We start from the raw sequence: 16390 nt of genomic DNA on the forward strand, positions 1-16390 counted from the left end.
GCCTCAAACGAGTAATTGCTGTGGTGTGTGAACATCGCCACTGGGGACACAAAGGCGGCCGGGCGTGGTGCTGTCACCCACCCCTTCGTCTGTATATATAAAAGCGAAATTTGTGAATATGTGTGTCTGTTCGAAATGTTTAGCATACTTCCCGACATGCAACAAACTTGAAATTTGCCATGTGGGTAGCTTCCAGACTGTAAACAATGCAAAAAGTATAAAATATACTCTTTGGTTCTATTGGGTAAAGTCACGTAGGTGAAAATAAAATAACAAAAAATCACGACGTTTCGGCCACAACACAAGCGGCCTTCATCAGGTGAAGGGACGAGACTGTCTGGAGGACAGCGCTGGAGTGTGAGAAGCCACGCTCAGATCACGACCTTTAAGCTGTGAGAAGAAAAACACAAAGCGCCTTGACAAAGGAATTAGCATATAATTTAGCATTGAAATGGCTCATTGAAATAGCTAAGTTAAAGTATACACATCCGCAGAGGTACCCCTTGACAAAGGAATTCGCATAGAATTTAGCATTGAAATAGCTGAGTGATTAGCTTGTAACTGGTCACAGAAATAGCTATGTTAAAGTCAGAGCATATTTCACGTAAACAAAACGTGCCAATTAGTTACTGCTTCAGCACACTGGTGTATTGGATAGTAAACCCAGAACATTTACCATTAGAGTATGACGTTTCACTGATTATTACAACCAGCTTCATCAGGCGATTTGCCATAATTGTGAAGAAGTATTCCTGTTTCCGTCTTTGAAGTCAACTCAGCCTTAAATGAGTACTTGGTGCAGGGTGTGAACATCGCCACTTGGGAGACAAATGCGGCCGGGCGTGGTGTTTGGCCACCCACCCCATCGTGTGCTGGGCCGGCCTTCATAGGTGTTGGCTCCCAGCCATTGCCCCAAGTCTGTTAAGGCTATACGGGGGTCTTTGTGTGTATGAGATGCATGTGAGTGTGTGTGTATGAGATGCATGTGTGTATGTGATGTGTGTGTGTATGTGATGTGTGTGTATGAGATGTGTGTGTGTGTATGAGATGTGTGTGTATGAGATGTGTGTGTGTGTATGAGATGCGTGTGTGTGTGTATGAGATGTGTGTGTGTATGAGATGTGTGTGTGTGTGTATGAGATGCGTGTGTGTGTATATGAGATGCGTGTGTGTATGAGATGCGTGTGTGTGTGTATGAGATGCACTGCTGTATAATAATGTACTACTCACTACTGAGTACACAGACAGTCCCCACTGTGTTCACAGCTACCACCCCAACGCACGCATAAACTCAACTCAGTCATTAAAAATGTTAAGTTATGTTTAGCAAACAATAGTCATTGCAACGTTATACTTGAATCTAATAACAAGTTTAAGGCACTGCTGTATAATAATGTACTTGTCACTACTAACCACAGTCCCCACTGTGTTCACAGCTACCACCCCAACGCACACATAAACTCAACACACACACAGTGCGCTAACCACTGCACCACCGCTCCCCACACACACACACAGTGCGCTAACCACTGCACCACCGCTCCCCACACACACACAGTGCGCTAACCACTGCACCACCGCTCCCCACGTCCACCACAACCTGGCACCCGATGATGTATCGATCGGCTCGGCTTACCGTGGCTGCTGCGCCAAGTCACCTGCAGAGAAAATCGTTTTAAATTGCGATTAACTATACTCGCGCCGATTCCTAATGGGATAACATTAGGAATCGATTATAATAGAGTTACGGATGTATGAGTCGATTTCAATTGGGATAACATGGGAACCGATTTATTTGTGGCTTAGGCTAATAAAATCGATTTGCATTGGGATAACATGGGAATCAACAGTGGTCTAAAATGAACCTTCATTAATCGATTCCTCCTGTGTAGACGTGGGAATCGACCACGTTAGACGATCACGTGTGTGGGCGTGGTCTCTCAACGTCAATCAAACAGGTAGGGCGTGACTGGTGGAGAGTTTGGGATCTGATTGATTGATTGCTTCTGTGGACAGGTGTCTTTTATACAGGTAACGAGCTGAGATTAGGAGCACTCCCTCTAAGAGTGTGCTCCTAATCTCAGCTCGTTACCTGCATAAAAGACACCTGGGAGCCAGAAATTTTTCTGATTGAGAGGGGGTCAAATACTTATTTCCCTCATTAAAATGCAAATCGATTTATAGCATTTTTGACATGTATTTTTCTGGATTTTGTTGTTATTCTATCTCTCACTGTTCAAATAAACCTACTATTAAAATTATATTTCTTAAAATTATATTTCTTTGTCAGTGGGCAAACGTACAAAATCAGCAGGGGATCAAATACTTTTTTTCCCTCACTGTAAACCCCAATGATCCGATCGAAATGAGGGATTTTGATCGGATCATTGGGGGGCCACGTGTCACTACCACCCCCCCCAAACAGTCATGAGCAGCACCTCCCCACACGCCCTGCCACCGAGAAAAATGTTTCACGTACGAGAGTGAAACTGATATTTTCATTCTCAGCTGGAATTTAGCCAAATGCAATACGCTTGAGAAACCTGGTTTAAAATCACAAGCAAGTTGCCTGAATTTCAAACCCATGGTCTCAGCGGTACAGCTCGGTGCTCTTGGCAGACTGAGCCAACCGGTCACTTCATCGCAAGCAACCGGAAGCATCAAGGTTGTCAATGCCGTGCGCGTCGTCCTAATGGGGAGCGGCAGTGTGGTGGCTTGCAACGCTGTGTTGCGAACCCAGTGAACAGAGTTCAATTCCTCCCCACTCACGACCAATAACGGTGCCGAATATTTAAACCGCTTTCCATGGGTCGGCATGGCTTTAAATGAGTACCTGGTGCAGTGTGATCGTGGTGGTGGTTGTGATGGTGGTGATGATCATGGTTGTGATAATGGTGGTGGTGATGGTGTCTCTATGGGTCTCTGTGAGTCCCTGAGCCTCTATGGGTGTCTACGAGTCTCAGTCACTCTGGGTCTATATGGGTCTCTATGAGTCTCTACGGGTCTCTACGGGTCTCTGTGTGTCCCTGTGGGTCTCTGTGAGTCTCTGTGTGTCTGTTGGTCTCTGTGTGTCTCTGTGGGTGTCTCTGGGTCTCTGTGTGTCTCTGTCGGTCTCTGTGAGTCTCTGTGGGTCTCTGTGTGTCTCTGTCGGTCTCTGTGTGTCCCTGTGGGTCTCTGTGGGTCTCTGGTGGCCGGGCCTGCTGTTGGCCACCCACTGCTCGTGTGCTGTGCCAGCCTTCATAGACGCTGCTACTCGCCAACAGCAATTGCCTCAACAGTCTGTTATTTCAAGTTTCATTTCAAGTTTTCATGTATTAGGTATAGCCCTGTGACATGGGAATCAATAGTGGTCACCCACCTAAGTTCATTATAAACGTGGGAGCGTTATACGCATTAGTTCGCTATCACGACATACAGTACCCTGGTGTCTACAAACTAAGTTGCCTCTGTGGTAGTAGTTACATTGGAGAAACTAAACGCCATGTCTCGGACCGCATTCGTGAACACAAAGCAGACCTTAAACACGGTAGGACCAACACCTCGGCCATGGCAGATCACTGTTATAATTCAGTAGGCTCACATGACATTGACTTTTCCAAGACGGAGGTTCTTTGTAAGCCATCTGGCTTCCATGAGAGATTCGTTCATGAGGCTATCCACATATACAAACACAGAAACAATTTCAACCGAGAAGATGGACTTTGGCTTAGCAATCATTGGAAGGATTTGATAAACCATTTCAGGTCTTAATTGATTGTTCATGCTTACGGTGGCTTTCAGACAGCATAAATTAATTTTTGGTCTCCCCACTCCTCTTTAAAGAACATAGATGGACTCTTGAATTAAAGCTTTCGTGACTGCACTAATTCATATTCTTAGCTCTTTCGGTAAAGTCACGTTGAAGGGAAACAATAAAACAATAAAATATATATATAAAAAAAAAACACAATATATTTTATTATTTATTGTTTCCCTTCAACGTGACTTTACCGAAAGAGCTAAGAATATGAATTACTGCAGTAACGAAAGCTTTAAATCAAAACATCAACAGGCTGATGTGCCACATCTCCTCCTTCAAGAAGTCTCACAGCCCTGCGATGTTGTGTCCACACAACCCAAACTACGGAGTGCCTGGTGGTAAACCGCTGTGCTGTAGCCTGCGCCCCTCCAGTGGAGCAGGAACAGTAAAACCTCGCTGATGCTCTCCTGAAGCACTCCTGTGCGCAACAATCATTGAGACTAGTTGTACGTGCATCGATTGTAAAACCCCGTTCCGTTTCAGGAAGTGGGGACAGTTGGTGCCGTGTGCTCGTTTCACGTCGGGGTGCCACTAAAGGCGCAGGTCCCACCCCTGAGTGATCGGTTACGCGACACTCTTTTGCACGAATAATAAATCTCTTGCAATTTTATTTAATTATTTAAATCTTTCGTGACTGCAGCGATTCATATTCTTTGTTCTTTCGGTAAAGTCACCACGTAGAAAGGAAACAATAAAATAAATAAAAAAATATTAAACAATAAAATTCTTACGACGTTTCGACCGCAACACAAGCAATCACCGTCAGGTGTGAAAACCACAGCAAGAACATTTAACTCGTAATCTCGTAGTCACGTACATGTTAATATAGCCTGATGATGTCACTTCCCTCTTAATGTCGCCTGATGATGTCACTTCCCTCTTAATGTCGCCTGATGATGTCACTTCCCTCTTAATGTCGCCTGATGATGTCACTTCCCTCTTAATGTCGCCTGATGATGTCCCTTCCCTCATAATGTCGCCTGAAGATGTCACTTCCCTCTTAATATCGCCTGATGATGTCACTTCCCTTTTAATGTCGCCTGATGATGTCACTTCCCTCTTAATGTCGCCTGATGATGTCACTTCCCTCTTAATGTCGCCTGAAGATGTCACTTCCCTCTTAATGTTGCCTGATGATGTCACTTTCCTCTTAATGTCGCCTGATGATGTCACTTACCTGTTAATATCGCCTGATGATGTCACTGCCCTTTTAATGTCGCCTGATGATGTCACTTCCTTTTTAATGTCGCCTGATGATGTCACTTCCCTTTTAATGTCGCCTGATGATGTCACTTCCTTTTTAATGTCGCCTGATGATGTCACTTCCCGCTTAATGTCGCCATGAGCAGCAGCATCAGTGAGTGTGGCACTAAAGAGAGAACCCCGTGGGTAAGGCTGATGGAGCGCCGCGTGATGATGCTGCTGCTGCTGGCGGTGGCGGCGGTGGCGGTGATCACAGAGCAACAGTCTCAGGTAACGGGGGTCCCCCCCCCCCCTCTCATTCACCCCTTTGGGGCCCCCTCTCATTCACCCCTCTGGGGCCCCCTCTCATTCACCCCCCAGGGTCCCCTCTCATTCACCCCCTGGGGTCCCCACCCCCTCTCATTCACCCCCTGGGGTCCCTTCTCATTCACCCCCTGGGGTCCCCTCATTCACCCCCCTGGGGTCCCCTCTCATTCACCCCCTGGGGTCCCCTCTCATTCACCCCTTGGGGTCCCCTCTCATTCACCCCCTGGAGTCCCCTCTCATTCACCCCCCTGGGGTCCCCTCTCATTCACCCCCCTGTGTCCCCCTCTCATTCACCCCCTGGGGTCCCCTCTCATTCACCCCCCTGTGCCCCCCCCCTCTCTCTCGGTGTTGGTGGTGTTTGGGGAGTTTATCTCCCGCTCGCGGCTCAACCCACACCCAGTGACGGCCGTTATCTGAACCGGTCCTGGGCCTCCCCCAGTCCGACTCAGCCGCAAATAAGTAGCCGGTGTGGCGGTGTAGTAGAGCGGTGAACATCGCTAGCACTGGGGGAGACAAAGGCGGCCGGGCCTGGTGCTGGCCACCCGCCCCCTCGTGTGCCACAGTGCCGGTAGCCTTCATAGGTGCTGCTACTCGCTAACAGCACTTAACAGCACTTGTCCCTGTCGCACCCCAAGGTGTACAGGGAATGGCTCTGACTCCCTGCCACGTAGTTTTACCCGGGCCCGCTCACCATCATGAAGGTCCTTAATGATCTTGAGCAGAGGGTCAGGGACTCCAAAAGTACGAAGAACAACCCAGAGCCCAGGCGTACTGATGGTATCATAGGTCTTGACCAGGTCAATAAAGCAGAAATGTAGGTCCTGTTGGAATTCCCTACATCTCTGCTGTAGCAGACGGACAGAAAATATGGCATCTGTGCAGGACCGCCCTTTCCTGAAACCGCGTTGGGGCTCCGCAAGCCTCTCCTCAGCGTGCCTGGCAAGGCGATGCTGAATAATCCTTGCCAGGACCTTTCCCGGCACACTGAGGAGTGAGGTGCCCCTGTAGTTGTTACAGTCTGTGCGGTCCCCCTTCTTAAAGAGGGGGACCACCAGGGCATCCTTCCAATCCTGCGGAACCCGTCCAGTGGTCCAGACTGTTGTTATGATGTCATATAGGGCAGTCTGTGCACAAACGCCACCCTCCCTCAGCATTTCGCTTAGGAGATCATCTCTGCCCGGTGCCTTTCCTGGTCTCAGACTCTGGATCGCCTTCAGTACTTCCTCAACAGATGGCACCTCAGCCAGCCACTCACAGGGGGTGACTTCTTCCTCCAATATTTGAGGCAACGCAGCCTCGGTAGGGTCATCACCACTTTGTCCCATGTTGTTTTCCTGGGTGAGGGATTTCCCCTCCCCCAGGACCTCACAGAAATGCTCAACAAATCTGAAAACCTGTTGCTGGGGGTCGGAGATTGGATCACCGTTCTTTCCCCTAAAATGGTAATAGGTGTGGGGCTGCAGGTTACTTTTATGATGTAATTAAAGAGCGATTTGTGATCGCGGGCCGCTGAGGCAGACTCCATCTCCTCAGCAACCCGCGACCACCACCCATCCTTGCAGCGCCTCACGGCTCTCCGAACCTCCGAGCGAAGGCTGCGGTAAGCCTCCTCATTATCCGACATGGGATGCTGTAGCCGATGAGAGGGGGCCTGTCACTTTTTCTCAGCCAGCTTGAACACCTCCTCTGTCAGCCAGGGTCTCTGGGAAGGTCTGGACTGTGTACCCAAAGCGGCCATTGCAGCTGCATGAGCCACAGTCCTAAACCTCGTCCATTTCCCCTCGACATCAGGAGGAGTCAGGGACGATGCCAACCCCAGACGCAAGCGATGATGAAATTCTCGCTTGCAACTTTCATCAGCTAGCTGAGACCAGGCCACTGTGGGTTTTAATGGGTTCCTGGGTGTACACCCACCGCCGGAGTGGAAGAATGGCAGGTGCATCTTACAGATGACAAGTCGATGGTCAGTGGGCAGATCAGCTCCATGGTAGGTCCTGGTGTCAAGGACATGGGCCCGCATCCGCTGTTCCGTCACTGTAGTCCAGCAGATGTTCTTGCTTAGACCTGGCATGCATCCATGATGTAGTGTGGATGCGCCGATGATGGAAACACATTTGGTAATTACAAGCCCATGGGCTACACAAAAATCTAGCAGCCTCCTGCCGTTGTTATTGAGCTGATCTGGTCCATGCCTTCTAATTACTCCAGACCAGGTGCCCGCATCATGAACCAAGATGACTATCCCGAGGGGTCACTTTAGCTAGCGCCTGTGACAGGAGGTCATAGAAGGCAGCTGACTCATCGGCCTTGCCTGCATCCCTCCATGGATGTTCGTTTTCAGTGGGGGCATAAGTAACCACTACCACCATTCTTCGCCTCTGGTTGATGGGAAGGCGAGCCCAGAGTAGCCTGGGGCTTACAGCTTCCCACACCTCACCGCCACGCTCCCACGCCTCATTCATTCTTTTATTCAGAAGAAGAGCCACACCCTGTTGTTTGGCAGTCTGCTGCCCCGAGGAGAGGACTGTCCACCTCTCATGGTGGCAGGAGCCAGAGCCGGTCCATCGGACCTCCTGAATACCACAGAGATCCAGGCGCTACCGGTCCAGCTCCCGACAGAGGAGTGGCAGCCTCTCCTCCGCAGTGAGCGTTCGAACATTCCACGTGGCCACACAGTGGTTTTTTGTTGTTTCTTGAGGAGCCCCGAGGGTAAGGATTCAGTCTCCTGGCTCTGCCAAATGGAGTTTTCGGCAGGAGACGTCATAGATGCTTATCCCCCCGAGGCCTCCTGTACAAGCTTATTAATTAGATATTTTAAACGTGGTTTAGTGGTAATTAATTGAAGGTGGAGGGGTTACCAGCCCCTCGCACCCATCCAGAGCCCCCAATTAGCTGCTGTGGTGGTTACATGGGACAAAAAGCCAATCGAAATTCGCCCTCCCCCCACGGCACTGCCCACGACAGCGTTGCCCGTCCGGCACACACGTACACACACACTTACACGCATACACACACGTACACACAGAGACACACACACACGTATACACACACTTACACACATACACACACACGTACACACACGCGTCACTATCTGGCCAAATTCCGTGTCGTTAAGAATCCCTCCACCAGCCGACAAAAGGAATGAAGTGGCCTCGCTCACGATGACGTTTGGTGTCGTCTTCACCGCACCCCGCACAGGGAGAGCGCGGGGAGGTGGTGGAGGTGGTGGAGGTGGTGCAGCTGGAGGAGAGAGACGAGAAGGAGGTGGAGAAGGAGGTGGAGGAGGAGGTTGAGAAGGAGGTGGAGGAGGAGGTAGAGGAGGTGGAGGAGGAGGAGGAGGAGAGAGACGAGGAGGAGGTGGAGAAGGAGGTGGAGGAGGAGGTGGAGGATGAGAGAGACGAGGAGGAGGTGGAGAAGGAGGTGGAGGAGGAGGTGGAGGAGGAGAGAGACGAGGAGGAGGTGAAGGAGGTGGAGGAGGTGGAGGTGGTGGAGCTGGAGGAGAGAAATGAGGAGGAGGAGGTGGAGAAGGAGGTGGAGAAGGAGGTGGAGGAAGAGAGAGACGAGGAGGAGGTGAAGGAGGTGGAGAAGGAGGTGGAGGTGGTGGAGGTGGAGAAGGAGGTGGAGAAGGAGGTGGAGGAGGTGGTGGTGAGGTTCCAGCAGCCAGGGCAAGGTGCGAGTCGTCGTCGCTGGAGACGGGCCTGGCTCATCCCCAAGGTGTCCGTGCCCGAGAATGACCGCGGGCCCTTCCCCAAGCTGCTGGTGCAGGTGCGCTGTGTGACGGACGTGGCGCGTTCTCATTCTTATTGTCGTATAACCTCATCCTAGCCCTAACCTACCCCTAACATAACCCTCAACTAGCCCTAACCTAACCATTAACTAACTCTAAAGTAGCCCTCAACTAACCCTAAACTAACCCTAACATGACCCTCAACTAACCCTAACCTAACCATTAACTAACTCTAACCTAACCCTAACTTAACCCTAAACTAACCCTCAACTAACCCTAACCTAACCATGAACTAACTCTTAAACTAACCCTAAACTAACCCTAACCTAACCCTAACCTACCCCTAACATAACCCTCAACTAGCCCTAACCTAACCATTAACTAACTCTAAACTAGCCCTCAACTAACCCTAAACTAACCCTAACCTAACCATGAACTAACTCTATACTAACCCTAACCTAACCCTTAACTAACCCTAAACTAACCCTAAACTAACCCTAACCTAACCATTAACTAACCTAACCCTAACTTAACCCTAAACTAACCCTCAACTAACCCTAACCTAACCATAAACTAACCCTAAACTAACCCTGAACTAGCCCTTAACTATCCTTTAACTAGCCCTAAACTAACCCTAACCTAACCATTAACTAACCTAACCCTAACTTAACCCTAAACTAACCCTCAACTAACCCTAACCTAACCATAAACTAACCCTAAACTAACCCTGAACTAGCCCTTAACTAGCCCTTAACTAGCCCTAAACTAACCCTAGCCTAAGGTTAGGACGCGTGGAGAAGGTGGAGGTGGTGGAGCTGGACCAGAGAGACGAGGAGGAGGAGGTAGAGGAGGAGGAGGGGGAGGAGGAGGAATCCGTAGAGCCGGGAAGCTCTTTTCTGCCACGCTCAGTAGGGGGCACGGTGGGGGGTGACAGAAACGCTTCTGGCGGTGGCGCAGAGTCCAGGGAAAGGTCAACGAATCGACGAGACGCGGACAGCCGAGACATCCGCACGCCGCCGTGGGAGGTCTGTGGGGCATTGTCGAGAGTCGAGGGTGAGGAGAGCGTGAGAGCGCTGGAAGAAGTCCAGCGTAGGAGCGGCCGTCACAGCATCATCGCCGCCCCCACGTTCGTCATGGCACCCCAACAGGTGAAGTCCGACACCGCCGGGGTGGACATCCGCTACGCCTTGCTGGGGGACGGCGCCGACCAGCATCCCGTGGGGTTGTTCGTCATGGACACCGTGACGGGGAGAGTCTCAGTCACCAGGAGCCTGGACCGGGAGGTGATCGCTCAGTATCGGGTACGGACCACTCACGCTACACTACACTATGCACTACTACACCATATACTATACACTACACTACTACACCATACACTACACTACTACACTACACTACTACACTACACTATACACTACACTATACACTACACCATACACTACACTATACACTACACTACTATACATTACACTATACACTACACTACTATGCTACACTATACACTACACCATACACTACACTACTACACTACACTATACACTACACTATACACTACACCATACACTACACTATACACTACACTATACACTACTACACTATACACTACTACACTATACACTACACTATACCCTACACTATACACTACACTATACACTACACTATACTACACTACACTACACACTACACTATACACTACACTATACACTACACTATACACTACACTATACACTACACTACTACACTATACACTACTCTATACACTACACTACTACACTATACACTAATACACTATACACTACTACACTATGCACTACACTATACACTACACTATACACTACTACACTATACACTACTACACTATACACTACACTATACACTACTACACTATACACTACTACACTATACACTACACTATACACTACTACACTATACACCACTACACTATACACTACTACACTATACACTACTACACTATACACTACTACACTATATACACGACTACACTATACACTACTACACTATACACTACTATACTATACACTACTACACTATACTACACTATACACTACTACACTATACACTACTACACTATACACTACTACACTATACACTACTACACTATACACTACTACACTATACACTACTACACTATACACTACTACACTATACACTACTACACTATACACTACTACACTATACACTACTACACTATACACTACTACACTATATACACTACACTATATACACTACACTATACACTACACTACTATACACTACTACACTATACACTACTACACTATACACTACTATACTATACACTACTACACTACACTATACTACACTATACACTACTACACTATACACTACACTATACACTACTACACTATACACTACTACACTATACACTACTACACTATACACTACTACACTATACACTACTACACTATACACTACTACACTATACACTACTACACTATACACTACTACACTATACACTACTACACTATACACTACTACACCACAGTGTTGTGACTGCAGCTCAAGTGCTACGCTGTGGACACGAGTGGGCGTCATCTGGAGAAGCCTGTGGACCTCGTCGTTGATGTCATTGACGTCAACGACAACCGTCCCACGTTCGCCAAGAAAGTCTTTCACAGCAGCGTCGTCGAAGGATCCCCGCGAGGTGCGCTGACGATGATGACGATGATGACGATGATGACGATGATGTTGATGATGATGATGATGACGATGATGACGATGATGACGACGATCATGACGATGACGATGATGACGATGATGATGATGATGACGATGATGGTGATGACGATGATGACGATGATGACGACGATCATGACGATGACGATGATGACGATGATGATGACGACGATGATGATGATGATGACGATGATGACGATGACGATGATAACGATGATGATGACGACGATGATGATGACGATGGCGACGATGATGATGATGATGACGATGACGATGATGACGATGATAACGATGACGACGATGATGATGACGATGATGACGATGGCGATGATGATGATGATGATGACGATGATGATGACGACGACGATGGCGAGGATGATGACGATGATGTCGCCATGGCAACCACTCACTCACACACTCACTCATGCACTCACTCACACATACACTCACTAACTCATACACTCACTCATACACTCACTCATACACTCACTAACTCATACACTCACTCACACACTCACTCACTCATACACTCACTCACACACTCACTCACTCATACACTCACTTACTCATACACTCACTCATACACTCACTCATACACTCACTCACTCATACACTCACTCACACACTCACTCACACACTTACTCATACACTCACTAACTCATACACTCACTCACACACTCACTCACTCATACACTCACTCACACACTCACTCACTCATACACTCACTTACTCATACACTCACTCATACACTCACTCATACACTCACTCACTCATACACTCACTCATACACTCACTCATACACTTATACACTCACTCATACACTCACTCATACACTCACTCACTCATACACTCACACACTCACTCATACACTCACTCATACACTCACACACACACTCACTCATACACTCACTCACTCACACACTCACTCATGCACTCACTCACTCGTATACTCACTCACTCATACACTCACACACACTCACTCATACACTCACTCACACACTCACAGGTACACACACACAGACACACTCACTCACACAACAACCGCCATTCGCCACTAAGTGGCGGTGACGTCACCACGACGCTTGTGCCAGGCTATGTGCACCCTGAGGCCATGTGAAGTGTCGAACGCCCGCTGGCAGGAGGTCACGGGGCAGACCTAGATGTCACAGGTCGACTGACTGAGATGACTGGCTGATGCACCACCTGTGCCCCCTACTGTGCCAAACTGCTGTGCTTTAGCCACCCGGCGCTCTGCTCGTTGTTGTGAGTGTCGCTCCTCCGCCCTCCGTTGTTGTTGGAGGGCAACTACCTCCAACTGCCCAATAGCATCCTTCACGAGCCTCCTCCACAGAGGCCTATCTTGACACCGCTGGTACCAGTCATCGGCAAGTCCACTCAGCTCCACGTCCTCCTGTACCACATCACTCCATCTCTTCTCTAGCCCATGCCGCGTCCGCTTAACCCCCTCAATCCGGCCAAACAAAAGCTGTTTCGGCATGCGGTGGCTGGGCATGCGGGCTACATGACCCAGCCATCGTGCCCGCCGGAGGAGCTCACCGATGGGACCTTGCCCAGATCTTTCAAGGATTTGTGAGCTCCTCACACAATTCAGCCTGGTTAAACCCAGGATGGATCGTAGACAGGCTAGCCTAAATGTTTCTAACCGGCGAAGATGTTTCAATAGGGGGGTCCACGTTTCGCAAGCGTAGAGAAGGGAGGGAATGACCGTGGCCGAGAAGACCTGAAGCTTAGTGCGGAGCAACAGACCAGGTAGCTTCCACACAGCGTTACGCAACCGATGAAAAGATATTGCCGCTCGACTGATTGAGTGAGACCTCTGCTGTTAAACTGGAGCCGGTCATAAGCACACTGCCGAGGTATAGGAAACTCCGCTCGCTCCACAACTGCCCCATCACCGATTGGGAGTTGTGGGGGTGTAGTGTCCGATGGTACAAAATACCCAGGCAGGTGCTTAGTTATGGTGGGGCTGATGGTAAGGCCCCACCTCTTAGTGGCACGCTCCAGTCTCAGCAGCAGCGTCTCCAACTCCTCCTCTGAATGAGCAGCTATTACCAAATCATCAGCATACATAACGTGGTTGAGCAATAGGGAGCCATCCCTTGACCGCACCCGGGCATCGATCAGCCTCCCATTATATCTGTACCATATGGAGATTCCCCCGGTACAGCTATTGAAGGCTTCACGAACTACGTGGTCAAAATAGATGTTAAATAATGTGGGAGCCAGAGGACATCCCTGTCGCACCCCAAGGTGTACAGGGAATGGCTCTGACTCCCGGCCATGTAGTTTTACCCGGGCCCGCTCACCATCATGAAGGTCCTTAATGATTGTGAGCAGAGGGTCAGGTACTCCAAAAGCACGAAGAACAACCGAGAGCCCAGGCCTACTGATGGTATCATAGGCCTTGACCAGGTCAATAAAGCAGAGATGTAGGTCTTTTTGGAATTCCCTACACCTCTGCTGTAGCAGACGGACAGAAAATATGGCATCTGTGCAGGACCGCCCTTTCCTGAAACCGCATTTGGGCTCCGCAAGCCTCTCCTCAACGTGCCTGGCAAGGCGATGCTGAATAATCCTTGCCAGGACCTTTCCCGGCACACTGAGGAGTGAAATGCCCCTGTAGTTGTTACAGTCTGTGCAGTCCCCCTTCTTAAAAAGGGGGACCACCAGGGCATCCTTCCAATCCTGCGGAACCCGTCCAGTGGTCCAGACTGTTGTTATGATGTCATATAGGGCAGTCTGTGCACAAACGCTCCCCTCCCTCAGCATTTCGCTTGGGAGATCATCTCTGCCCGTTGCCCTTCCTGGTCTCAGACTCCGGATCGCCCTCAGTACTTCCTCAACAGATGGCACCTCAGCCAGCCACTCACAGGGGGTGACTTCTTCCAATATTTGAGGCACCGCAGCCTCAGCAGGGTCATCCTTACTTTGTGCCACGATGTTTTTCTGGCTGAGGGATTTTCCCTCCCCCAGGACCTCACAGAAATGCTCAGCAAATCTGCAAACCTGTTCCTGGGGGTCGGAGATTGGATCACCGTTTTTTCCCCTAATGATGGTAATAGGTGTGGCACTGCAGGTTACTTTTTTGATGGAGTTAAATAGAGATTTGTGATCACGGGCCACTGAGGCAGACTCCATCTCCTCAGCAACCCGCGACCACCACCCATCCTTGCAGCGCCTCACGGCTCTCCGAACCTCCGAGCGAAGGCTGCGGTAAGCTTCCTCATTCTCTGACGTGGGATTCTATAGCCGATGACAGTGGGCCTGTCGCTTTTTCTCAACCATCCTGAACACCTCCTCTGTCAGCCAGGGTCTCTGGGGAGGTCTGGACCGCATACCCAAAGCAGCCATTGCAGCTGCATGAGTCACAGTCCTAAACCTCACCCATTTACCCTCGACATCAGAAGGAGTCGGGGACGATGCCAATCCCAGCCGCAAGCGATGATGAAATTCTCGCTTGCAGCTTTCATCAGATAACTGAGACCAGGCCACTTTAGGTTGGAATGGGGTCCTGGGTGTACACCCACCACCGGAGTGGAAGAATGGCAGGCGCATCTTACAGATGACTAGTCGATGGTCAGAGGGCAGATCAGCTCCACTGTAGGTCCTGGTGTCAAGGACATGGGCTCGCATCCGCTGGTCCGTCACTATGTAGTCCAGCAGATGTTCTTGCGTGGACCCGGCATGCATCCATGATGTTGTGTGGATGCGCCGATGCCGGAACAGCGTGTTGGTAATTACAAGCCCATGGGCTGCACACAAATCTAGCAGCCTCCTACCGATGTTATTGAGCTGATCTGGCCCATGCCCTCCAATCACTCCAGACCAGGTGCCAGCATCATGACCAACTCGGGCATTGAAGTCACCCATCATGATGACTCTATCCCGAGGGGCCACTTTAGCCAGCACCTGTGACAGGAGGTCATAGAAGGCATCTGACTCATCGGCTTTGCCTGCATCCTTCCACGGATGTTCATCTTCGGTGGGGGCATAAGTAACCACGACCACCATTCCTCCCCTCCGGTTGATGGGAAGGCGAGCCCAAAGTAGCCTGGGGCTTACAGCTTCCCACACCTCACCGCCACGTTCCCACGCCCCCTTCATTCTTTTGTTCAAAAGAATAGCCACACCCTGTTGTTTGGCAGTCTGCTGCCCCGAGTAGAGGACTGTCCAACCCTCATGGTGGCAGAACCGGTCCACCGGACCTCCTGAATGCCACATAGATCCAGGCGGTACCGGCCCAGCTCCCGACAGAGGAGTGGCAGCCTCTCCTCCGCAGTGAGCGTTCGAACATTCCACGTGGTCACTCCTGGCTCCGCCAATTGGGGTTTGGCCAGGAGACGTCATAGACGCCTGGCCCCCCGGGGCCTCCGGCACAAGCTTATTAGTTATATTTTTCAGTTGTAGTTTAGTGGTAATTAATTGAAGGTGGAGAGGTTACCAGCCCCTCGCACCCGTCCAGAGCCCCCGTTTAGCCCCTGTGGTGGACACAGACGCCATGAGGGGAGGAGCCAATCGGAATTGGACCTCCCCCCACAGCACTGTCCACGACAGAGTTGCCCGTCCGGCACATACACACACATACACACTCACACATACACACTCACACACTCATTCAC

At 49.9% G+C, this 16390-nt stretch overlaps 1 protein-coding gene across 1 annotated transcript in view; it reads left to right on the forward strand.

Annotated features, from left to right (window-relative positions):
- Positions 1-5140: 5140 nt before the first annotated feature.
- The window catches only part of LOC116957687 (cadherin-2-like), a 140480-nt gene continuing 129230 nt past the window's right edge, over positions 5141-16390 (forward strand). The window contains exons 1-4 of the mRNA XM_076062655.1: positions 5141-5272; positions 9023-9073; positions 10184-10336; positions 11619-11718. Of these exons, the coding sequence (XP_075918770.1) occupies positions 5141-5272; positions 9023-9073; positions 10184-10336; positions 11619-11718 (436 nt within the window). The remainder of the gene's footprint in view (positions 5273-9022; positions 9074-10183; positions 10337-11618; positions 11719-16390) is intronic.

The sequence above is a fragment of the Petromyzon marinus genome, unplaced genomic scaffold, assembly GCF_048934315.1.
Source record: "Petromyzon marinus isolate PM22_M1 ecotype Great Lakes invasive population unplaced genomic scaffold, UKy_Petmar_22M1.pri1.0 PM_G_Scaffold_7, whole genome shotgun sequence".
Taxonomy (NCBI): domain Eukaryota; kingdom Metazoa; phylum Chordata; class Hyperoartia; order Petromyzontiformes; family Petromyzontidae; genus Petromyzon; species Petromyzon marinus.